The sequence below is a fragment of the Mauremys mutica genome, chromosome 18 (genome assembly GCF_020497125.1).
Source record: "Mauremys mutica isolate MM-2020 ecotype Southern chromosome 18, ASM2049712v1, whole genome shotgun sequence".
In the NCBI taxonomy this organism is placed as follows: domain Eukaryota; kingdom Metazoa; phylum Chordata; order Testudines; family Geoemydidae; genus Mauremys; species Mauremys mutica.
The window spans coordinates 21,243,928-21,270,177 of NC_059089.1; the positions used below are offsets into that span (position 1 = coordinate 21,243,928).

A 26,250-nucleotide genomic window follows, 5' to 3' on the forward strand; every position below is an offset into this window, starting at 1 on the left:
TCTAGCTGCATTGAAAAGCACAGAGAAGCATCCCTGATGCTGTTCCGTTCCAGACAGAAGCAGGCGGCCACTGAACTAAGGGGCAGTAAATATCCGCTGTTGGGTAGAGTTCCAGTTGTTTTCAGGGTGAGCACAGTCCTGAATATAAGTGAGCAGAAGAGAAGGCAGCAGAGAGGGTGAAAAGAGAGGCAGTGCTGTGCTGCGGGCTAGTGGGAAAGGCACCGGGCTGGGAGTCAGGAGACTGGGATTTTATTTGCAGCTGAGGCTTGAACCAGCTGCGTGACCTTGGGCAAGTGACTTGCTCTCTATTTCCTCTCCCACCCCTTCGTCCGTCTTGCCAGTTTAGACTGTGAGGGGCTCTCTCTATCTATCTTAGGTACATCTATGGTCCCATTAACATAGGATCTGAGCACCGCTTCTGGCTGGGCATTTTTCCTCACAATGCTCCAGTCCCGTGAGGTAGCGGAGCTTGTGGGAAACTGAGGCACAATGTGACTGAAGGTACGTCTACGCCGCAGCAGCTGCCCCGGCAGTGTCTCTGAGCCCAGATCGCCAGGCTCGGGCTTGTACTGCCGGGTTAAAAACAGCTGTGTAGACAGTGCTTTTAAGCTGCGGCTTGGGCCCACCCCACTCCTCGGGCTTCAGAAGCCAAGCTCAGCCTCTGGCCTGAGCCAAAACATCGACACCGTCGTTTTCAGTGCAGTCCCAGCAGTGCTGGTGCTAGCCCATTGGGAACCCTCAGCAGGAATATTTTGGGGGGCCCCCACACAACACATGCTAATAATTAATAGGGCCCCCCTTTGAGCTGCTCGGTGCCCTAAGTAATTGCTGTTTGCTTATGCCTAGGGCTGGCTCTGGGTAGCGCAAGCCAGAGTCTGTTGACCTGGGCTCAGAGGCTCGCTGCCGCGGGCTCGGGAGACATACCCTGAGTGACTGGGCCCAAGGTCCCACAGGGAGTCTGTGGTGGAGCAGAGAATTGGCTCTGGGTCTTGTCTATACTTACAAGTTGTACTGCTTTGGTTATACCAGGCTAGTCAAAGCCGGGGCGGCTCCAGGCCCCAGCACGCCAAGCGCGAGCTTGGGGCAGCATGCCGCGGGGGGGCGCTCTGCCGGTCGCCGGGAGGGTGGCAAGCAGGCTGTCCTCGGCGGTTTGCCTGCGGGAGGTCCACCGGAGCCGCGGGACCGGCGACCGGCAGAGCGCCCCCCGCAGCATGCCGCCCTGCTTGGGGCGGCGAAATGTCTAGAGCTGCCCCTGGTCAAAGCTACACAACCCCCTGAGCGTGAACGCAGTTAAACTGGTAGACATCTGCTTATACAGCTACAGCTGTTTGTACGGGCAGGAGAATAAGCTATAGCAGCAGGAGGCAGCTTTATACCAGTATACCAAACAAAGGGGTGTACCAAAACGATTTCAGTTACAATTCATCCCATGGATTGCATCACACCTTTCTCCGTTAGACTGAAGAGCCCATTATCAAATATTTGTTCCCCCTGTAGCTACTTTTAAACTTTGATCAAGTCACCCCTTAGCCTTCTCTTTGTTAAGATAATTAGATCACTGAGTCTATCACTATAAACAGGGCCGGCTCCAGGCACCAGCCCAGCAAGCAGTTGGTTGGGGCGGCCAACAGAGAGGGGCGGCACATCCGGCTCTTTGGCGGCAGGTCCCTCCCTCCCTCTTGGAGCAAAGAACCTGCCACCGAATTGCCGCCAAAGACTGAAGCGGCAGCAGTAAAGCTGATTGCGATTGCAGTTTTTTGTTTTTTTTTTTTCTGCTTGGGGTGGCAAAAACCCTGGAGCCGGCCCTGACTATAAAGCAGGTTTTCCTAATCCTTTACTCCTTCTCATGGCTCTTCACTGAACCCTCTCCAATTTGTCAACATACTTGGACACGAGAACTGGATACACTATTCCAGCAGTGGTTGCACCAGTGCCAAATATACAGGTAAAATAATCTCTCTACCCCTAACTTTTCAAGATCAGGTCCTTTCTGACTCCCTGGTTACTGTCTGTGGGAACCTGTGCATGCAGTATGGGGGGAAGCTCACACCAGATCTGCTCACTTTGCTAATGGTAACATTTCATCACTTACAGTGAGCAAGCAGGGTTTGGACATAAATTCATGTATAGGAAAAAAATAATCTGCCTGGAAACCTTTCAGTGTTTGTTTTTAAATTCAGGAGTGAGTGTATGAACATGATGTAGCTGTGGTTTGGAAAAAAACAGAGTGGCATTGTCAGCAATCATAGAGAATTTGCAATCTGCTATGGATCAGATGCTCTTTAAAAACACAGAAGATGTTGGTGGATCTACTATGCCTAGTCTTAATCCTGAGTAAATGCATTCGTTTTCTTGACTAGTATATAACTTCTTGTTTGCCATTTGACCTGGTACATGGTTTTTCTTGTCTGCAGTATTAATGTCGCAGACTAATAAAAATACTAGTTAAGGCCCCAGTCCTGCAAAGACATACACACGTGCTTAACTTTGCAACCGAGAAAGTCCCTTACTACTCACTGTTGTAAATGTAAGTGTGTGTGTAAGTGTGTGCAAGACTGGGGCCTAAGGACTTGATCCAGTGCTTATCAAAACTCAGTGATAATCTTTTCAGGAACTTCAATTTGTTTTGGATCCGACTTTGAGGGTTTGATCCTGCTGTTAGTGAAATCTGTGACACAATTCCCATTCACTTCAATGGGAGCAGCACTGGGACCTCAGGTTTCAGCAAGTTATTTATTTGTTTATTTAGATTTTAAATATTTTTAAAACGATGACACCTATCCAAGACTGTGGGTACCCCGACACTGCAGTTGGCTGGGAAACCAAATTTTAGTCATGCAAAAATTTGAGTTTTCACAAATTTTCATCCTGAATTGAGATGACAAACCAAAAACTTCAAAATGTTAAGAGAACTGAAATCCCTCTGGCTGCCCAGCTCTGAAGGCAGGAGCACAGAAATATGGGTGGCAATACCGTGACCCCCCTACAATAGTCTTGCAACTCCCCTCCCCTACAAGTTCGTTTTCAGTCAGGACCCCCCACAGTTACAATACCCGAAATTTCAGATTTAAATATCTGAAACTGAGATATTTATGATTTTTAAAATCCTATGACCATGAAATTGACCAAAATAGACTGTGAATTTGGTAGGGACCTATTATAGGTTATAACCAACACCTTACATTCCACCTGCAGGCCAATGGACAGCTGGTAAAGATCACAGATCAATACTTTCAGCAAGATGCCCCACTCTGTAAGCAAGAGGCTGAGTTCCACACCAGCTTCTGTCTCCGAATGTAGGGGCCTAACTTGATACATCTGAGCAATCCCATCAAAACCTCAGGTACTTAAAATTGGGCATGTGCTTAACAGGGCCTATTATAATTAAAAATAGTTTTGCTTTATTTAAAAAAGTTATTATTTTTTTTTTACCCAGCTCCCAGGGCAGGGGGAAATGCAGTGTTGTTGAGATGCTTAATTACTGTTTGTTAAGCACTTTGAGATCTTTAGGGACTAGCAAAATAGTAATAAAAATTAAGAGCACCCTGGAAGTGGTAGGCAAAATCTCCAAAACAAGGGAGTAAGTGAGAGGTGGGGCGCAGTACATGTGAATTATAATCTTTAGCAAGAAAAGCAAATACTTTTTGGTAGGAACAATGTCAACTGAATAAGTACCTGCTTTTAAAATGGTGAACTTAGTCTATTTAAACAAACCAACCAACCTTAGGTTACAAAAAAGGAGAACTGAACTGGATGTGTCTCTTAATGCTGTCCCTGGGGATTGTGCAGCTTTCCAACTCTGTTTCCTATCTTCTACTTATGCCCCTCCTCCAGGTTTGCTTTATAAGGTTTAATTCTTTAAATTCCTGCTCCAGATTTCCTAAGCAGGCAGTAAAATTTTCCTTGAATCCCCCAACACCAGAGAATTTCCATTCCCCAACTGCCGTTGGAACTTTTGGATCTCAAAGATCTTTATTAAAGGACCAGCTCTTGACACACTTTTCTTGATTTTTATTCTCTGTTAAACGAAGGCAGCTTGTTGCGATTTCTGTGGAGCCTTTGGCCTCAGTTCAGGAAAGCACTTAACATGCTTAAAGTTAAGCATCTGCTTAAGTGCTTTCCTAAATGTGGGCCTTTGTGTGGATGTTCTGAGACCCTGTAAAATGTTATAGAGCTTGCATGGAGCATAATTGGGATAGATTCTATTTGCTAAATTCAGCCCTTATGTGTTGTAACCTTTTCATTAAAAACAACAAGGAATCCTTGTGGCACTTTAGAGACTAACACATTTATTTGGACATAAGCTTTCGTGGGCTAGAACCCAGTTCATCAGATGCATGAAGTGAAAAATACAGGAGCAGGTATAAATACATGAAAGGATGGGAGTTGCCTTACCAAGTGTGAGGTCAGTCTAATGAGATAAATCAATTAACAGCAGGATACCAAGGGAGGAAAAATAGCTATTGAAGTGCTAAGAGAGTGGCCCATTACAGACAGTTGACAAGAAGGTGTGAGTAACAGTAGGGAGAAATTAGTATTGGGGAAATTAAGTTTAGGTTTTGTAATGACCCAGCCACTCCCAGTCTTTATTCAGGCCTAATCCGATGGTATCCAGTCTGCAAATTAATTCCAGTTCTGCAGCTTCACATTGGAGTCTCTTTTTGAATTTTTTGTTGTTGAAGAATTGCCACTTTTATGTCTGTTATTGAGTGACTAGAGAGAGTGAAGTGTTCTCCTACTGGTTTTGAATGTTATGATTCCTGATGTCAGATTTGTGTCCATTTATTCTTTTGTGTAGAGACTGTCTGGTTTGGCCAATGTACATGGCAGAGGGGCATTGCTGGCACATGATGGCATATCACATTGGTAGATGTGCAGGTGAACGAGCCCCGGATGGTCTGGCTGATGTGGTTAGATCGTATGATGGTGTCCCTTGAATAGATATGTGGACAGAGTTGGCACCGGGGTTTGTAGCAGGGTTTGCTGTTTTTGTTGTGTGGTGTGTACTTGCTGGTAAGTATTTGCTTCAGGTTGGGGGCCTGTCTGTAGGTGAGGACTGGCCTGTCTCCCAATGTCTGTGAGAGTGAGGCATCGTCCTTCAGGATAGGTTGTAGATCCTTGGTGATGTGCTGGAGAGGTTTTAGTTGGGGGCTGTAGGTGACAGCTAGTGGTGTTCTGTTACTTTCTTTGTTGGGCCTGTCTTGTAGTAGGTGACTTCTTGGTACCCTTCTGGCTCTGTCAATCTATTTCTTCACTTCACCAGGTGGGCATTGCAGTTTTAAGAATCCCTGTATTTTTCACTTCATGCATCTGATGAAGTGGGTTCTAGCCCATGAAAGCTTATACCCAAATAAATTTGTTAGTCTCTAAGGTGCCACAAGACTCCTCATTGTTTTTGCTGATACAGACTAACACGGCTACTGCTCTGAAACCTTTTCATGGGCTCTCCTGTGCAGGGTCAGAACAGAGTTTTTATTATGCTTTCAGCAGTGCCACTTGGGGTGCATACTGCAGCTTGTTTAAGAGCTGCTTTGAGTTGTCTTGCACAGTCTAACCAAAAAACCAAAGCTGTCTTAAAAGATTGGTACAGCTGCAGTCATTATTCACACTGATAGACAATAGTTTTCCTGAGATCCACTGAAGTATCAAGGCAAGCGTTTCAAGCCGAGGCCCTTGTATATACCCAGACATCAGTCATCACTGGGGATTGAATCCGATACCTCCAGCACCAAAAGCACGAGTCTCTAATCATTTGAGCTCAAGAAGAGATCACGTCGTAGGTAATGACTAGAGGGAGACATGGTGATATGTATTAGGCCATTGTATTACACAATCACCAGCACTGAAGCAAAAGACAGAGATACAGACGAGAAGGTGACTACACTGAACATTTGCATGTGGTATAGTCGTTGGGAATCCTGATTTTCTTTTTTCATTGGTATAGGTTGTTAATTTACTGCTGGTGAACCGAGCCGCATTGTCTGCTCTGGTGATTGGAGTCCTCTATCTACCCACAAAACAGATATAGCAGGGCCCATGGCAATGCAAACTTCACAGATGCTGCTCCACCAACTCACCTCAGTGCCGGTTCAGATGGAGACCTGTCTGTATGGTTCTGTACTTATATGCTGGGGGGTGAATAAGAGTAGCTGTGATAGTGTGTGGAGGGATGGAAGTGGGAGGGGGGGTTATGTGGATACTTGTGTGTAAGGAAGTGGATTAAGACCATCAGTTCATTTCATACAGGTGACTGAACAGCCATCGCAGGCTGTGTCTCCATTGCAGTTCTCCCACTATTGCACTAGGACTAATGCAGCTACACCAATGCTGGCAGCAGCAGTGACCAGTTGTGAGAACTTTCGCTGTTATGTCATCTAACCCTGGTCTGACTAGGCTAAAGGGTAACCGCTTTCAGTCACTACAGCATATAGGCTGGATTGGAACCAGCAAGGCTATGTGTCTTATTATCAATTTCCTGAGTGGTCCAGTCACCCGTTTTCCTTTAGTGAGGATTTTCTTATCAATAGGGAAAGTGCTAGTGTAGCAACCCAAATGGGGCACTAGCTACATCATAAGGATTTGAGACTAGGGGAGTCCCTTTAATACCAGCTGTTTACTCATCCTGAAAGTCAGTATTGGAAAGCACTCCACGGGGGCCCAAAAATGAAACCAGTCCCTTGACAGCATTCCTGTGTGCCACACCTTTATGATTGTGAGGCACCAGGTTTACTCTGGCTCTAATTCCTGATCATATTTGCTCATTTTACAAATCAAACAATGATTTATTTGTTGCAAGCTCTACAAAGTCAGCCTGGCCTCTGAAAATCAAGCTTTTTTTTTTTTTTTTTAAATGCATTGTCAGTAGTAAAGATTCTTCAGGATGAATTGTGCCCTCAGCAACATCTGGGCACATCCATAGTCTCCAAATTATGTTCTCAGTGGCACTGGGCATTGCACAAGTGTCACCAAAGGCACAGCCTGGAGACGAGGGTCTTGCCCAGGCAGGTGTTGCTGATGGCCCGACTATGAGACTGGTGTGTTGCACATGAGTTACTGAAAGCATAATTCATACTGGAGAATCTGCATTACAGGCAATAATTAGGACTCCACCAAATTCATGGCCATGAAAAATGCATCACAGTCTCTGAAATCTGGCCTCCCTCATGAAATCTGGCTATTGGTGGGAGGGCAGGGAGGTGTTGCAGTATTGCTGCCCTTACTTCTGCACTGCCTTCAGTGCTGGGTGACCGGAAAGTATCCGCTGCTGTCTGGCTGCCCAGCACCGCCGCCAGCAGCAGCGCAGAAGTAAGGGTGCCTTGGTATGGGATAGGGGGTGTCACTTTTTGGGGAGGAGGTTGTAACAGCCTGAAATATTTTCAAAGGGGGTCCCAGCAAAAAAAGTTTGAGAACTGCTGATTTAGCAGACTCCCTTACCCAGGGTGACTTACAAACCTAACAATAGTACAGTACAATGCTTATATACTGTATGGACACATCTGCAAAATTTGCTATTATGCCATGACCAACCCTTGAAAAATGTGGGATTTCTCTGTGATCTAAGTAGACCACTAGCAATAATGTATAACAGTGATACTCTGACCTCAGTGGTTCAGGAGACAAATTGGCAATCAACATTACCTAAGAGAGCCACAGTAGTGTGAATTCCCACAACAAAATAACTGACCAAGTATTTCACAATTGGTTAATGACATAGTAAAAGCATCCTGATTGGTTAATAATTAAATCACACAGTATTTTAATATCATGAGCTTCAGGAGACACATTAAAGGGCCACTTGTGGCTCCTGAGCCTAAGTCTGAGTGTCATTGATTTGAGAGAACACAGCTTGAGTCTCAGATGCCAGAGTGAATTTGCAAGGCTGGGTGCTAAAAGTCACCTTTTCATTTGCAAATGGAGTTCATTTGATCTGGAATCAGTAAGACACAATAACCATGGGACCTGCCCAAAATTTTAAAAAGTGAGTTTTAAAGCAGCGCTGCAGTTTTGGGCCTGGGTTTCCTAATATGAGCCATGTATGTTGACTGTTTGCAGACCTGGGGCCCACATATTTTCAGAGTGGACATGATAACAGTCAGAACTGTGTGTGTGTGTGTGTGTGTGTGTGTCACCCCCAGCCCAGAACTCTCCTCCACTCCCCCCCGAGGCAGCACTTTACACCCATGTGTAAATGACTACAGGGGTAGGAGGCAGGGAAGAGTCCGGCCTTGAGGGCTCCTGCTTGGGAAGTCTCAGGCTGGGCTTTGGTCGAGCGCTCAGTGACTTCAATGGGAATTGCGCACGTGGGCAGCACAGGAGCCTCTGGACTGGAGCTGTGCATCGCAGAGCCCAGCTGGGATCTCTGGAGGAACCTTGGCTGCTGTGCATCCGTGCGTGGCCTGGGGGCCCCCAACCGAGCAGGCTTCCACCAAGCCACACCTAGTTCCCCCTCACCCATCCCTGCCAACTCTTCACCCAGAAAAGGCTTCTAGCCCTTTAAGGCGTTGCCAGTGGACCCGGCCTGCCGCTGTTTCTGTCCCTGCTGTCTCGCCGTAGCGTCCCCAGGAGAGAGCGGCATTGTGCACCCCCCACCCTTAGCGCATGCGCCGCCCCACATTCCCCCGCCTGGCGGCTACGGAGCTGCCGCCGCTTCCCCCCTCCCCGGCCCTGCTCCCCGCCGAGGAGGAGGCGGCGCCCCGCCCCCCCGGTAAGTGACTGACCGGGGCCAGAGCCCCCCGCCCCCGACTGGCGGGCACGCGCCAGCCTCCGCCTCGCGGCCCGGCCCCGCTGTCCCCGCCCTGACCCGACCCGCGGGGCACGCGCCGGGCTCTGCCTCCTGCCGGGGACCTGCCCGCGTGGGGGGGGGGTGCGCGGACCGGCCCCGTCCCTAGCCTCCCCGGGGGGGGGGCATGCACCAGCCCCGGCCCCTCACTAGCACCCCGGGGGGTGCGCGGACCTGCCCCCTCCCTAGCTTGCACATGTGTGGGGTATGCACGAGCCTGCCTTGGGGGACCATGGACCTGCCCACATAGCCCCTAGGCATCGCCCCCTCCCTAGCCTCTGTGTGTGTTGGGGGCATGCACCAGTCCTTGGTCCCTCTCCAGGCCCGTGGGGAGTGAATGGACCCGCCCTCAGGGTGCATTGTCCTGTCCCCTCCTGAGAACCCATGTGGGTACATGGATCTGCCCAGGGTGTATGGACCTGCACCTCCCTAGCTTCCATGTGTGTGGGGTGTGTACCAGCCCCTGCACAGATCTGCCTTCCCTCTAGTGCCCATGGAGAGTGCATAAATCTGTCCCCTCCCTAGCACTCACCAGTCCCTGCTTCCGGGATGCATGGACTTGCTCCGCGCTCTCTAGTTCCTATGCCAGGCTGGCACATGAATCAGACCTTGTCCTAGGGATGCATAGGCCTGGCCCTGCGCCTCCTCCCTCCCCCCCACAGCTCCTGTGCTGGCTGGGGCATGCATCAGTCCGTGTCCAGGGTGTATGGATCTGCCCTCCTCTCTAGCTCCCATATTCTGTATCTTGCTTTGCATGCATCAACCTTTCCCTTCCTTGGTTCACATGCTTTATAGCCTCTATAGGGGGCATGCATTATTCCTTCCCCCCTCCCCCCACCTACTGTGAACTGGTTCTGGGGTGCTCGTGTGGCCCATGTTACTTACATGTCTCGATCCTGGCCCTTACCATTCATTACATGGAGAACAGTGTGTGTGTCTCATCCTGGGTGCCCAGGCTGCTGCAGGTGACTGGACGTTGGACTGGCACACGTACGGAAGTAGAGTTTGTACTCTCTTCAGCAGGCTGAAGCATTAATGATTTGGGTTGGGTATAAGTCTCTTCATGAGCTCAGTCTTAGCCATATTGTCATCAGCCAATTGCCATTCAGGAAACCTGGACTGACTATTGCTGTTTCTACTGTTTGGTGCAGAAAGCTGCTTCTTGTTCGTGTGCTGAATGATGAATAACATTGTCCTAAACAGAGCTACACTCTGAAAAGCTGACGTACCGTTTCCAAAGATCTCTTCCAAATTTCCTACCAGCGGCTCATCTTCACCAAAGAGAACTCTAGTGTAGACAAGCAACGGGCAATGCCATGCTGCATAGCCCCCCAGTGATGATATGATGCTTAAAATGCTACCAGTCACCTACGCCATCACTCCAAATACAGCTGCTATCAGCAGAACAGAACTGGTGGTAGCAACAGTGGGGAAATTACACTAATAATTTGTTCCTAAAGACAGAGCCTTACTGTCTGTGTCAGAGGTATTTCCCATTGTCAGGCTGAAATCTACTTGGGCTGCAGTAGAGGTTACTCCCTCTGCAGTATAAGCCTTGATTGCAGAACATTGGCACAGCACTTATAGGTTTTGTTTCAGAAGGCGAGTCTGTTGAGACTATTACAAGGCTGGCTCTTTATCAGGTGAAACGTCTTCCAAGTATACGGCAGAAACGAGTGTGATTTGCTGCTCTGAAATGCAGTTAAGGAGGCAACACTTGGTTGAAATGGGTGAATTGAGAGAGCAGAGGAAGCTAATAGGATTTTGAGATCTGGGTATGCCTGTTGCATATTTTGCATTATCATAGGTTTTGCATCATGTCTGTCATTCAGCCCAAAAGACGTCCAGGGCTATTACTTGCATCTGTTCCATGAAATGAAACCTTTGTGTCTCTTATGCTTTTGAACTATTTAATTTTAATGGCATTTCAGGGAGTGTGTTGAGAAATAAACTACCCCAACCCTTGCCAGATCCTCACAGCTGTACTGTATTCTTAGTGATTGCTGAATATGGTGCAGAGGAGCCTTGCAAAATGTGATAATAGGTCATAACTGAGGTTCTTGAGCTTGTATTCTATAGACCACAACTTCTCAGAGCATCACATGGATCATCTCCCTTGCCAGTGGTTAACAATTCTGTGGTAACTACAGCAGTTGTTTACATGGAAAAGAGTTCTCATGAACAGTAATGTGCTTAGCTGTTTAAATGTTGTTTGGCATCTGCGAAAAAGGACAAGCGCAATGTGGCTAGCAAAAGGCTCCGTAGTTTAGCTTATTAGAAGGGGAGTTGAGAGGAGCAGTGCATATGGTACAAAGTCATGGGCCTGAAACTTTGTGTTTTCACTGGTTATTTGGGGACATGGATTATGGTTAGGATGCACTGTTGTGTTTAATGCTCTTTTTCTAAGTGCTGAAATAATTTCCTTGATGGCTAACAGTGGGGTTTCGTTTTCTCGTAGGTCTGTTATTAGAGCCGTTCTTTTTGGTGTGAAAGGCTCCCTTTTGAAGCAGCACATTCATTCATCGCTTCAAGCACCATACGTCTGACTTGCTAGTTTGAGAACCATGGCAACAGAAGAGAAGAAACCAGATGCAGAATCCACTAAAACACAATCTACTCCTTCCTCCTCAACCAATCAGACCAAGGTGCGTAAATCTCAGAACTATATCTCCTCCTGTCAGTACACATGAAAGTTACTTGCATTTTTTACTGGCAAACTTACAAATAGTACTGGGGTATTTTAAGAAACTGAATTTTAATAACTTACATGAATTAAAAGAATTGTTCAAGATTTCTCCTAATTTTGTTCAGAGCCAAGAATATGCTACGTGCTTTTTGGACAAGACAGAGAACAAGATTCCTGCCATTGCTCGAAAGAGCTTAGTTTTGATACAGGTGGATAATATAACCTTCAACATGTATAACGGAGGTCCAGTGTGGTTTATTGAATTTTGCTAGTTTGCAAAATGAATTAAAGAGAATATATCACAATGTGTAAATTTTGTTTTATGGTAGCACTTCAGAGTATTCATAAATTTGGCATAGTATATTTTGTAACTAATGCCATCACAGTAGTAAGACATTGGTGTGACACTAGTATTAAATCTTTCCTGAGAAATGGGGAGACACTGTCAGGGTTTCTTGAAATAATAAACAGGGTTTCCAGTTAGCCAGGAGGGAATTATGAGGTCTGTTAGAAGTTTGGTTTCTTTAATTATTTCTACTGCTAATTATGATTTCCACAATTATTACAATCGGGGTCAGACTGGGGGAATGTTATGGTATCCTACCAAAGCCTTCCCGCAATCCCAGAGTAGCTAATATTTCTGCTGAAAAGATCACCAGTGAAATAGCCAGTTCTGGTATGTAAAGGTGACTTGCAAAAGGTTTAAAAAAAAACGAAAAGGGGGCCTTGTACCCTTTTCTGTTTTAGGCTTTTTTTAAATATCACAAAAGAGTCTTATCAAGAAAATATTTTAGTGCTTTCTGCACTAGCAATTCAGCTCTTGTCTACCATTGGACAGCTCTAGGGCGACTGGAGAACTGGTGAATTTGTTATCTCAATAGAGAGAGGAACAGATTGCAAGTGACTTCAAATTTTTCAATGCCTGTGGACATTTGGGAGAAAGGATGCCTTTGTTAAAGACCATAGCCCCATCAATAAGGGTGTGAGAACTCGCCGCGTCCCTCTGAAACCCCTTGACCAAAAAGTCTGCCAGCAAAACCAGGGAAGGTTGGATTTGACATTGCTGATATTTAAGGTGAAAAGTTATGGTTGGTGGGGGAGCTTCTCAGGTCTTCATTTTAAATCATAAAGAAGCAAAAAGGCTCAACCCCAATTTTTTTAAAATCCTTCACAGGTCACTCCATTGAGATCAATGGCTCATTTTACACTTCTCAGACTTCTTGGGCCAGCTTTATTCCTGGTAATGCTGACTTGGCTGGAATTACACCAAGGATGAATTTAACCCATTGTTTGAACATGTTTCTATGTTGGCTCAGGAAGACAGTACTGGCTCAAGTTTCCTTCATAAACATAAGGGCTAGGAACTTAAAGTTTTAAAAAAATAAAGGATTAAATCTGGATTGCCATCCAAGTGCAGAGCATTGCACAGTGGCTCAGTCTGATACCCCAGTTACAACTGAAACGCCGAGTTAAAGCTCCAGTCATCTTACTTGTGTGACTCTTTCTTACAGCCGGCACCCGTAAAACCAAACTACGCTTTAAAGTTCACGTTAGCAGGACACACTAAGGCAGTTTCATCCGTAAAGTTTAGTCCCAATGGAGAGTGGCTGGCCAGCTCCTGTAAGTATTAGTCTTCGTTAATTCCTTCCCATTATCTGAATTGTGCACATGTGAACCTCCTGTTGGGAGACAGGTAGATGGCTAATCTTAATGAACAGTGATCAGAAGGTGGGGGAATATAACCACATGGCTTGTTTTTTAAAGGGACACTCAAAGCCGGCTGTTTCAAAGTTTGACCCACTTCAATGTTGGCTTTTATGTCCTGTTGTCCAATATGCTGGATCTTTCTCTGCCGGGCTTGAAGGGCTTGAGATGCTCAACTTGTGCTACTGAGCCACTTTACAAAAAACAATGCAGTTACACACTGATTGTGGATACATGTGAAATTAATCCTTTTGCAGAGGGGGCCCCATGCAGCCCTTTGCGCCACTTAAACTTTGGCTTAAGCCTGGCATGAGCGACCATTTTGCATTCTCTGCATTGAGGTGGGATTCACCTAGAGGGCTCCTAGCTCTCCCTCCCCTCCATTGGCATTGTAATATAATTGCATCTTGGAGAGTCTGCCTGTTCCTTTCTTGTAAGTAGCCAGGTGAAATATACAAGACTGACACACTTGACAGGTTTTTTTGCCTAGAACTCAAAGCCCACCTTTATCTATTTAACCTTTTTTTCTTTGGTGACCGTTGCAAGTGCCTGACAACTTCCTTTTGAATCAAGTACCACATACCTGGGCACTGGTTACCTAGAGGGGATTGGAGAGGAAAAAGGCAGTTTAGAGGAACAAGACTGAAGGTGATGGAGATGGCTACTGAAATCACCATGGCCTCTAGAAATGGGCAGTAATTCTGGTCTTTTCCTTTATTGTGACTTGCCTTTATATAGGCAGTATACTCCATAGAAATTAACTTCTCCCTCTTCATAGTACCTTCTATAAGTTAATTTCTCCTCCCTCCCCGGACAGTTCTCTAACTTTTAACACCTGGCAAACATCAACCTCTTTCTCTCCTACAGAGCACAAGCTAACATGATCATGGGTAGCAGGTTTATTTCTCACGAGCAGTAATGTCAGCCCAATTTATGGATCAGTTTTTGCGCTCTCTGAGGCAGAAGTGTTTCAGTGTCTCATGTGGCATGATAACTTTTTTTTCTCATTGGCAATAAATTTAATTTAAAAAATGAGAAACCAAAAGGTCAGCTCTTGTCAGATACGTTACACTAGATCCAATTTTGGAACTGAATTAGTTGAGACCATTTACTTTCAAGGCAGCATATGTAATCTCAACTTCTGCAGTGAAACTTTGTCATTTAATGTTTACACTCTACCTTATGCATTGAAGTCTGTGCTTGAGCGTAAAAACTGATGTGTTTGCAGAAAAGTAGCCAATGTGCTTCTCTCTCTTTAAGGGAGCGAGGTAGCTATTTTTAGTGCTGCTTGGTTAGTAATTGGGAATCTTTTCTCTTTTTAGCGGCTGACAAACTAATTAAAATTTGGGGAGCATATGATGGCAAGTTTGAAAAAACAATATCTGGTCACAAACTGGTAAGTATTGAACTCTAAAGAATATTCTGCAGTCTAAATAGCTGTCCTTTCAGATCGCAATTGCAATTCAGTATTGCATCTGGGGCTTGCATAATGGGTTAATATGTTAGCTTTCACCTCCAGAAGCCTTCGTATAGTGGTTTAATTCACGTGACAGCAAATTGTTTGGTCTCATCTGAGGGTAGGGTATATTTGACCCTATGGCAACCCCCCATCCAACCCTGTATGATGATGATGGCCCGGTCCTGGAATAACAGGGATGTTTCAGGTCAGGATTGAGGGAGATGGGCAGAAACCTGTGGACTGCTGATAAAGCACCTAGATGCACAATGTTTAGCCAGTGTGAAATCATTCCCTTTGTGAGCACTAACACTACCTGTTTGAACAGCTGATTTCCACCGAGAAAAACTACATGGTATGATGCTCTGCCTACAGGATTTGCTTTAAATTTTGATCAGAATGGTGCTTTTTTTTTTAAAGGGAACCTGACATTTCTCATGGCTTCACCCACTGAAATTCAGGAAATAAGATCTAATGTTTGAAAATGAAGAAATACCTTCCAAAGTACTGAAGTCCAGTTTTAAAAAGTGACTTAGATCAGTGCTTCTCAAAGCTGGTCCGCTGCTTGTTCAGGGAAAGCCCCTGGGGGTCCGGAATGGTTTGTTTACCTGCTGCGTCTGCAGGTTCGGCCAATTGCAGCCCCCACTGGCTGCGGTTTGCCGCTCCAGGCCAATGGGCGCTGCGGGAAGCTGCGGCCAGCACATCCCTTGGCCCATGCCGCTTCCTGCAGCTCCCATTGGCCTGGAGCAGCGAACTGCGGCCAATGGGAGCCGCAATTGGCCGAACCTGCGGACGTGACAGGTTAACAAACTGTCCTGGACCGCCAGGGGCTTTCCCTGCACAAGCGGCGGACCGGCTTTGAGAAGCACTGACTTAGATGATACCTGTGTCCCGTTCACTTCCATTGAGACTCAGGCTCCTAAATCTCACTGAAAGTCAATAGGACCCAGCTGCCTAAATCACTTTTGAAAACATGACTTAGGCTCCTAAGTCACTTGGGTGCTTTTGAAACTCTTACTGTGGGTCATTTCAGGCAGACAGTAGGGATGAGACCCTCTTCAGGGAGGGGGAAGGAAATCAGTCTAACCCAGCTATGTGTAAGTTGTTGTTTATGAACTTCAAAAAGAGGACCAGGTCCCAGAGTAACTAGAACTGCTGGTTGAACAAACCACTAGGCTCTTGCAATGCGAGGCTCAGCAAAGTTAAAAGCTTCCCTGAGTCATTGGCTATCCTGTGGTAAGAGGAAGATGTGTTAAAGTTGCTGTGATCTGTTTCTACGCTGATTTTCCCAAGTTAAGGTAACCTTGCTTTTCTCTCTTTGTGGCTTCAAATATGAAACTGTCTATGTTTTTCCTGTTCTGGAGTGAATGAGCAAGCAAAGCTCAGTGTTAAATTGCTTTCCTTTGTTTCAGGGTATCTCTGACGTAGCATGGTCATCAGATTCCAACCTTCTTGTCTCTGCCTCTGATGACAAAACTCTCAAAATCTGGGATGTGAGCTCGGTAAGGGCGGGGCTTCAGTTCTCTCTCTTCTCCCCAGTCCTCTCTTGGGGCATCTTAAAATGAAGAAGATTAACTTGACATGGAACATTTGTCATTAACTTTTCACCAGTGATGCAGCTTGCTTGCCTTCTGTATTGGCAATTAAAATAAGCTAGTTCATTTCACTTTTGTTCCAAATCAGTTTAACCGCCTGGTACTCATGCACTATGAGAATGGGACAGGGTTGGGGTTGGCAACACCTTGTTTCTGTTTTGCTTAACTGTTCCTGTCCCATAAAAACATGAGGGATTTTTTTTTTTATAGAAGCCTAGATTTGGGGTAGAAATTTAACCTGACGTTGTCCCTTTATCACAGTCTGACTAGTTCTGAATGTAGGTCACCATGGGAATTTTGAAGGTGTGGAAAGTTACTGGTAAATCTATTGTTTGACTAATAATATTTTAAATTAAATAAATTAAATTATTCAGGGCAAGTGTCTGAAGACACTGAAGGGGCACAGTAACTATGTCTTCTGCTGCAACTTCAACCCCCAGTCCAACCTCATTGTTTCAGGCTCGGTAAGTGAACACACTCTCAGTGGAGTACAAGTCCCATACACCCTGCAGAAGTCTAGACCATCTGAATTCTTCTATGCATAACATGTAATTAAATGAAGTCTTAAAGGGGAGAATTGGTAGCATCACTACTGTATTGGCTGTTGAGCCACGGTCAAAGCCCTCAGGCCAGCTTTAGAAGTTTGGGGCTTCACCCATAGCACCATAAGTGTTGGCTATAGGTCTAGCTCCAGATGTTCTTTCTGGCTTCACTAGCAGTCAGCATATCTACATCCACTTCATTGCAAAGCCTTGCTTAAGTCCTGAGAGCTGCTCTGGCATGACTAGCTTGGGAACTAGAAGCTCCTTGTATCTTTGTAGTTCAGATTCTGTGATTGCTCTGGAAGATATCTTTATCTCTTTCAGGGATTATTTGACCATTTCATGCAAACCATGGCATCACTGAAACATAGCTTCATGACAATTTCAACAGCTTGCTGTGCAGCTAGGAAGCATTATGCATCTGGCTTGTGAAGGGATTTGGGAATAGGACTCTTGGGTTCTCTTCTCACATTTCTCCCAGCTTGCTGTGTCACCTTGAGCAGGTCATTTAAACCTGAATTATTTTGTCTGTAAGATAGGGATAAATACTAGCTTCCTTGCATGAATATTTGAGCTTAACATTCATAAAACTCCTTGTGATTGGCACAGGAAAGTCCCATGAAGTGCAAAGCATGAAGGTTAGGATTTAACTCCTTTGAAGAGCCCCACACTAAGTGAACAGTGCTGAGTGACTAGCAGGGAAGATGAATTCCATTAAAATCTTGGTTGCTCCCAAGCAGAAATAAGTCTGTATGCTTGAGGAATGCAGTCATGCATATTTCTTTCCCCTCCCTGATGAAACCTGTTAATCTGTTCCTGTGGGCTGGGCAGTACGGCCGGGGAGTGAGTGCATTTGAAAATCACTGTGTGACTTTGTCCTCTGATCTTCAGTTTGACGAAAGTGTGAGGATATGGGATGTGAAAACAGGGAAGTGCCTCAAGACGCTGCCTGCGCATTCTGACCCAGTTTCAGCTGTAAGTGCCTTGAGATACATTGATATACTGACATGTTTGCCTGCATCTAGCAGGGCTTTTTCCCCATTTGCAAAGAAGGGAGCAGTGTCTCACTGTTACTCTCTGTCTGCCCCTGGGTGAAGGACACAGTGTAATAAATGCCATGTGATGACTTGTAAGGGTCTTAATGAACATGGAGATGCCACTGACCCATACTTACCACTCGAACCCCAGCATGGATTTCTGCTTCTGGGCATTATAACAGGCGGCATCTGCTATAAAAGCACAAATTGTGGGGACTACTCCTGTCTGCTCAATGAAAATATGAATTTGCTGTACATCTGACTTGCTCCATAACTTTATCATTATTCTAAACCACTTCAGGAGGTAGAACGAGCTAACTTCAAAATAAACTGCATTTAAAAGCTCATCCATTTCGTGGATGAAAGTGACTAAAACGTGTGGTGTGGTTTTTTTTTTTTTTTAATCCATTCATGGTAGGGAAAACAAAGTGTGCAGCTCTTAACAGAAATGAAATGTTACTAAATGAAAGCAGAGGTGAGCAGAATTCTAAGCTTCAGACATTTTGAGCTATGGCTGCTCTGGACACATGGCTCTGACATTAAAATGGAGTATAGTCCACAATGCTTACCAGAAATTTGTATGATCTTACAAACCCCCTCTCCACCACCCTCATGGGTGTGTTTCAATACTTGCTATTTAAAATTCACTTTACTGGGGCTTTGCGGGAAGCTCATGGGTGACTGAAGAAAATAAATGGACCAGACTGAGGCGTGCGTGTAACTATAATGCACTCTTCTAGTATGGTCTCGCTACTGTTAGCAAAATTCCTCATGACATTGGAGCAGTGAATCAGTTCAGGTCTTAATGTTTCAAGAGGCCTCTTAAAACAGTCTAATAATTGTTATGAAAACTTACCAGCTAGTCTCAATCTATTTGCCCACCCATTACCCTGCTAACTGAATTAACTGCAGCTGTTTGTATTCAAGATGGGGAAAAAAAAATCAGGCAAATGCAAATGAGGCATTAGAATTTTGCAGGCTGACTTACAGTAAAATTTCCAGTGCTTTTTTTTAACCTATGTCTGAACTTTCTGTGCCCATCATCACGTTGTTGAATTCTTGCCACCCTCCACATGAATCGTAGCGTTCTAGTTTTGTGATAATTGGGACCCAACGTACTACTTGGGAGATAAATAATTTTCAAATGTGACTACTTGCTCTTCATAAACATGAATACTGCTATTTTTCCCCCATATATAAAACCACAGGTGCATTTTAATCGTGATGGGTCCCTGATAGTGTCAAGTAGCTATGATGGTCTCTGGTAAGTGGTTATTTCTTCAGTAACATTTATTATGTGCCGTAGCCTTCTAGGCGTCTTACGTAAAAATAACTTTAAAAATGTAGATTCTTTTAGTTTTTCACTTCTTATATCATGACTTCGAGGTTAAAATGTGAAGTTCTAAGTTGATACTATTGTAGCTATGGAATGTATTGTATTGACTCATGTCTGTCTCTTTTTTTTGTTAAAGTCGAATCTGGGATACGGCATCAGGCCAGTGCTTAAAAACACTGATTGGTAAGCAGGCAAACGTGTGTGTGTTGTTCTTGATTCTCTATGCTGTATTATTGTATAGAATATGAAGTACTCAGCATGACTGACTGCTGTTAGGTGGTTTTCTCATTGGCTTTGGTTTCTCTCTTTTCCTTCTCCTAACACTGCTTTCTTCATACACAACCATCCTTGCAGTTGATTTTAGGGGAAATATCCTCTCTCACACGTGTAGGAAACATTCTTAGGCTTGGAGTATTGTCCGGTGTGTGCTGACGATAAATCGAAGTGCCTGTACTACAGGGTTTTCCACTAGTCATTGTAGTATTATGCCTGGCTGGGCATTGGCTTGCAACTGCTATGGCAAAAGTAAGTCTTATTTCACTTTTCAGAAATGATAGCTACATACTGCAGTGGGAGAAGACTCAATGTGTTTACAGTTTAAGGTTGCGGGTGTTTGAGAACGGATGCCCTTCCTAAGACAGTGGGCATGTCGCGCCTCTGATGACCAGATTCTAGTGTTAACATGAAGTGACATAGGCAAAACTACACCTTCTGATGTTCACAATGGACAGACTTGAGCAGGAGGGTGTGTCTTAGTGTAATGGTTTTATGACTAAGGCCTAATCTTGGGATGATCTTCAAATAGTTGCGGACAACAGCCATACTGGGTCAAACCAATGGTCCATCTAGCCAGTATCCTGTCTTCCGACAGTGGCCAGTGTCAGGTGCTTCAGAGGGAATGAACAGAACAGGTTATCATCAAGTGATCCATCCCCTGTCACCCATTCCCAGCTTTTGGCAAAAGTCCTATTTGTTTAAGAAGAAAAATTACTGGAATGATATAAACACTCAAGTATTATGTTATGCCTGCTATTTTTTTTTTGGATAACCAGACATTTTGCTGCAAGGGGGGGATAGCTCAGTGGTTTGAGCATTGGCCTGCTAAACCCAGGGTTGTGAGTTCAATCCTTGAGGGGGCCACTTAGGGATCTGGGGCAAAATCAGTACTTGGTCCTGCTAGTGAAGGCAGGGGGCTGGACTCAATGACCTTTTGGGGTCCTTTCCAGTTCTATGAGATAGGTGTGTGTGTGTATTTTTTAATATTACATTCATTTAAAAAAAAATGACTGACCATATAAAATTCAGTGACCACAATTCAGAAGACTAAACAAGTGCTGTAGAAATTGAGTCCAATCACTTTAGCCTTGAACATTTTACAGGCATTAAACATTAGTGCAGTACTATTTGCATACTCAAAACACATGCAAAATTGTGGACTGTGCAAAGTAAGCTAATTAAAGCCAAAATTGTGGTGGAAGCTCAGTATTACATGTTCCACAATCTCTCAAATGAAGTAGGGCCTTACTTCTGACTTTTACAGCAACGCTGTGGACTATAGGGAAGGTTGATGCAGGAGTGGGAAGGTTGGGTAATAGACGATTATGGAATAATAAAATGCTAGCAAACCTAATATTCTTCCTCTTGAACTATTTCACATTGCCAGTTTCCTGTATCTCCCATCAGTTTGCTTGAAGTATAAAATGGTAGCTGAACAAAAACTTAACTAAACTAATCTTGAAGCTGGCTTTTGTAATCGGCGGTCGGTGTGTTTTATCACAAGAAAGTCTTTGTCCATGAGAGAAATATTTCATTATATTCTGTGTAACATCCTTGTATTTCCAACACAGATGATGATAACCCTCCCGTGTCTTTTGTGAAATTCTCTCCAAATGGCAAATACATACTAGCAGCAACTCTGGACAAGTAGGTTTTCAAAAATACATTTAAAGTACATTCATCAACTGCAAATGTAACCTTTTTTTATGCTATTGTAATATTCTTATGATGGGTAAACTCAATACCTACCATCAAATTTCTATAATCCAGTCCTCTGGGAATTATATTGTCAGAACATCAGCAAAGTTCATGCCATTGGCAGTCTTAGCACTGCTGTTGACATACCCCTGTGCACTCTTAGCTTTGCATCTTTTCAGAGCCTTCATCATGAAGTAGTTCCTTGATCAAATGGTTCTCTTACTGTAACACCATGAAAGGCTGTGAGTCTCTGTCTCAAAGGCAGCAATGCTAAAAGAGCTGGGCATACAAAGCAGAAAAGCTATGCAGGGGGATTGGTTCTATTGAGAGTTCTCTGACTGGAATATTTCCAGTGCCACTGCTTAGCAAGGACCAGCCGCTCTCCCTTCTCCACCCTTAAGTATTAATTGCTGCTGCCGTAATGAGTCCCTCCCATCCCTAAGTCACAGGGTGATGAGCTAGTTATCTATGAATGTCTTCTAATAAAAGACATTACAGGATTGTTCCTTCTCTTTTCATCCGGTGAGTGCAAGGAAACCCAAAATTAAGGCTATTTTGCAAGCCAGAGCAGGGGAGTCAACATTGTTGCCTTATACTTGAATATGGGTGGGGTTTTTGTGTGTTCTTTTGTGTGTGAAAGAGACATACCTGTCTGAAACCAATTTCACTTAGGCTACCAAATAGAATTTGAACGTTGTCTCTTTTGCCTACTACTGACTGATTTAAAACTCTCATCCCATTACACAATCCCTGTAACTACCTAGATGCAGGACAGCATGTGGTTCTGGCTTGGTTTTGCTTGGTCCAAAATCTGTATCTTGCAGTATGTGTTAGCTCAAAACGTGGGGGACGAAAGGAACTGAATGACAATTCTCAACTCTGTTGGTCACATACCTCCTCATAGCGTCTGTTCACGTATGAAGAGAAAAGGACTTGACAAAATGCATTTTTAAAGACTTGCTCCATATTTTTTCACGGAGGCGAATACAAATGGCATGTAAATAAAATCCAATTTTTGGGTTAGCTGAAACTGCATTCCCAAGCCAGACTAGAATGACTAATGTAGACTCTGGGAAGCTCTAGTATGGAAAAACTTTTAGTACCAAGAAAACATGACCGGTGCAATAAAACAAACCTAAAATCCTTGTTTTCCTTTTTGTTCTCTAGCACACTGAAACTTTGGGACTACAGCAAAGGAAAGGTACAGTCACAATCTCTTACAGTAAAGTCCTAGCTAGGTTTGTAGCCTGCTTTGGATGGCTTCAAATAAGGTTAAGCTTTTCCTCTGTCATCTGTACAATATAATTACTATAAATAATATTTGTTACAGCCCTTGTTCTATAGTAGTGGACTAAATGGGATCATTTAAAAAGTTCCTTTACATTTTTATGATGCCCAGAGACATTGAATTCTATGTTTCTTGAACTGGTAAATTGTTCTTGCCTTGTTTTTTCTGTGGGTGGAAGTGACAAATTGGGGTCATTCCCCCCAAAAGTGATTGGTTTAGCATTCTAGGGCAGAGATGGCCTGTGCATCCTTTGGATGAGTTGATGGGGGCGGGAAATGTGCACAGATGTATTTAGTCTGCCCTGCAAAGGGAGTTTGTCCTTGACTGCTAGATATCTCATTGCCAGCTGCGCTTATGGTTTTTTGCCTTTTGCTCTTCTCTTCCAGTGCCTGAAGACGTACACAGGTCACAAGAATGAGAAATACTGCATCTTTGCAAACTTCTCCGTCACTGGTGGGAAGGTTGGTGATTACTGAGCTGCTTTCAGTGATGTGGGTGCTTTTGAGGATTTATTTTTCATCAAAATTAAGGAGATGATGCAAATCTCTCTGGGCCATAAATGGCTGACTTGCCCTTAGTGCAGAACGGTTTTCACCCTGGGGGGAGCCCAGTACAACAAGTGCTATAATTAATGTTGCAAACTTCCAAGTAATGAGGAGGGATTGTAATAGAAGCAACGGTCCCAAGGTTTCAACCTCCTGGAAACTTTACTTGCTGGAGGCTTGGTCGAAAGGGACCATTTTGGGGAAAGTTTTAGCAAACTCCTTTCAGCTGTGTGGGTGCTCCAGGGTACCTGTTTGCCACAGGTGCCAGTGTAGGCTCAGTGCTTAGAACTGTGCCAGGTTTAATGTACCCCAGTAACGTAGGGAAAACCTCCGTGATGAGCAGCCATATTAGCTCATAATACAGCACCTGCCTGTTACAGATTGTGCGTTGCTGTGTATGAGTCTTGGTTGAGATGCTGTCTCTAGGACCACAGCATCCCTGTGCAGGAGATGGAGCTTTCTTGAGGGGCCGTTCTGAGATTTCCCCCAAGGACTAAGACCCATCTTAAACCACACCCCCTTCTGCTTTGAGGGCTAAGCCCACTTCTTCCACCAGCCTTTTTGGCCTTTGGCATGGCCTCATGGAAGGAGCATTGGACCAAGATTCAAAAGACCTGGATTCTATTTCTATTTCTGCCACTGGCTTGCTGGGTGATATTGGGCAGGTTACATCCCCTCTCTTCCCCCCCGGCTCTGTGCCTCAGTTTCCCCATCTGTAAAATGGGAATAATGATCCCGACCTCTGAAGTGCTTTGAGAACCATATATGAAAAGCACTGTAGAAGAGCTAGATAGTGTGATTTGAGACAGAAGAGTATGGACATATGAAAACAAACCCCAAGGCCTACCGAAACAAAATACTCTACTGCACTGGGGGTGAGGGGGAGAGAAAGGGAGAATGAACCACACATGACTGATGTTAGCCATGTTGCTTAATGCACAACTGGAAGGCACTCAAGTGCTATGGTGATGAGGGTGGTATATGAACCTATATAGAGGAAATAGCAATTAAAGCTGGGGTGGCAGGAAAGACTAAAATGGCATGTCAATAACTACGTATTTCCCTCTGCATTTTTTCCAGTGGATTGTGTCTGGTTCAGAGGACAACCTGGTGTATATTTGGAACCTCCAAACAAAAGAGATTGTACAGAAATTACAGGGACACACAGGTGTGAATCTGCTTTTTGTTACACTGACTTTGATTAAGCGTTCCTTAACTGAATAAATAACGAGCACACAGCGTTTAAGGTTCATTTGAGAGTGTGAACTGGAAATGTCTGTTTTTAGCGTTTGTTTAGAATTTGACAGATGGGATTAATATAAAAATCGGCCTGAAGGGGGCATGATTAGGACAAATGGTGTGTTTTCCCTGACACTTGATGGGCATTTTGACAGGAATTATTGTAATATCAGAGGCATTGTTTTCCTTGAATTATATGGAACGAAATTGGCCAAGATTTTCACAAGTGTCGTGTGACATGAGGCTCCTCAAGTCACTAGTCACTTTGGGAAAACCTTGGCCATTGGCTCCTCCCGAAGCTGCACTTGTCCAAGGACGAGTTCCAGGTGAGCTTGAGGCATCTTTAGAGACACTGACCCCATCTGCAAAGAGTCTTGAACACTTAGCCTACAAACGCTTAAGCACATGCTCAACTTTACTCACATGAGTAGTCAGGGGCATAACCCATGTGAATAGAATTATGCGCGTGCTTAAGTGTTTGCATGATCAGTATCTTAGGGCCAGATCCTGCAGATTTATGCACCTACTTAACCCTATGCACTGAGCGTGCCCATTGAAGCAAATGGGACTGTTTGCAATCTGTAAAGTGAAGCATGTGCGTAAGTCTTTGGAGGATCAGGGCTTTCAACTGTGAGTTTGGGGCACTTGTGGCTTAATCAACAATCTGCTATTTGCTTTGGTGGGCTTTTCTCTGTCCTAATTTACACCAGGAAACCCTAGGCATGCAGTGTAGTTGGAACATTGGGTCTGTCTGGTTCTTTCCTATAGTACTGCTGTGAAATAGTTCCCTAAGTTCGGCCTGTTGTAATATTGTATAAACTTTCACCCACTCTCCAGCTATTAAACTCACAATTGGGGTAGGCCCACTAACATTTGTATTCATAAATCCATCATACTCGTATATCAGTATCTGCTGTTGAGAGAACCTGGCCATGTCTTATGATAGGGCAGCTCTGCACATCTGAGCTGAAAATACCTGCTCTGAACCAAAGCAGCTTGGACTGGTATAAATGATGACATCTGTCTCTCTCTCTCCTTTTATTTAGATGTTGTGATCTCAACAGCTTGTCACCCAACAGAAAACATCATTGCATCAGCGGCACTAGAAAACGACAAAACAATTAAACTGTGGAAGAGTGACTGTTAAACACTTTCAGTATCACTTTAGAGACTGTCAGGAAAATTGTGGTTTTTAAACAAACAAAAAAAACCCCTCCTCCCTCCCCCCGCCCCCATGAGAATAATAATGATAAAACCCAGGTTGGCAGGAAACCTGAAGAATATTTGAGAAAGCGGTTTCTGTTAGTCTTGACCCAAAGAGAATGTCTTAGCTTGTTGCGAGAGCCGGGCAGTGTGGTGGAAAAAAGAGGCAGTCTCTCCTTTTCGTGCCTGATCACTTGGCAGACAAACGGATTGTTCTAACATCGCATTAGGAGTATCAGCCTTGAATTGGAAAACCCAGAGATACTGTACTTTGTGGTGAAGGTGTCATTGCTCCTTGGCTGTCTTGTTGCTGCTTAAGGAGGAGCCGTCGGTCTGTTTTGTAACAGTAAGTTAAGTCGTAATACTAGAAATATTTGGAATTTTTTTAAATATCTAATTTTTATTTTTTTTAAATATTTTTTTTTCAGACCGGTAGGTTCTAGTCTATCAGAAGTTTCTCTTTGTTGTTTTGAATAGGAGTGCTGCATCTTTAAGGATGCCTCATTTTAAACACTCAGCTCAAACTTTGTGACCAAATAAAACCATCCAGTTCCAGAGTTCCCTTTCCTGCCCCAACTTCAGACTCCTGTGGTGAAATATCTACTCTTACTTCTGTATAGTTGCCGACCTTTCGTTACTTGTGTTTAATAGATGCTGTTATAGAACAAAGTTACAGCTTTTTTTTCTGTTAACCATTAAAATGATTCCTGCTTGTAGTTGTTCTCAGCATATTTTACATTTTTCTCTCCACTGGAAAAAAAGCAAGTTCACAAAATATTGTAAAGTTAGTTCAGTGTAGGGGAAAAAACAACCACCTCAAGCAATTTTGTATCTTGGAAATCCATCGTATCGACCTGTGTTGCTAA

General features: G+C 44.3%; 2 protein-coding genes across 3 annotated transcripts in view; one reads left to right on the forward strand and one right to left on the reverse strand.

Annotated features, from left to right (window-relative positions):
- BRD3 (bromodomain containing 3) overlaps positions 1-3,926 on the reverse strand; it is a 69,998-nt gene extending 66,072 nt beyond the window's left edge. Inside the window, exon 1 of the mRNA XM_044993171.1 lies at positions 3,723-3,926. The gene's annotated coding sequence lies outside the window, so the exon portion shown is untranslated. The remainder of the gene's footprint in view (positions 1-3,722) is intronic.
- Positions 3,215-26,185, forward strand: WDR5 (WD repeat domain 5). Of its 2 annotated transcripts, none has more exons than XM_044993176.1 (14): positions 3,215-3,343; positions 11,238-11,424; positions 12,977-13,085; positions 14,492-14,565; positions 16,038-16,127; positions 16,595-16,684; positions 17,654-17,737; positions 19,008-19,063; positions 19,272-19,318; positions 20,983-21,058; positions 22,277-22,310; positions 22,784-22,858; positions 24,023-24,110; positions 25,228-26,185. In XM_044993176.1, exons 2-14 carry the CDS (start codon positions 11,344-11,346, stop codon positions 25,326-25,328), a joined length of 1,005 nt encoding a protein of 334 aa, XP_044849111.1. In that variant the 5' UTR covers positions 3,215-3,343; positions 11,238-11,343; the 3' UTR covers positions 25,329-26,185. The 2 variants fall into 2 exon arrangements, with proteins under 2 accessions (XP_044849111.1, XP_044849112.1); XM_044993177.1 differs by lacking the exon at positions 3,215-3,343 and adding an exon at positions 8,585-8,704.
- Positions 26,186-26,250: the final 65 nt, after the last annotated feature.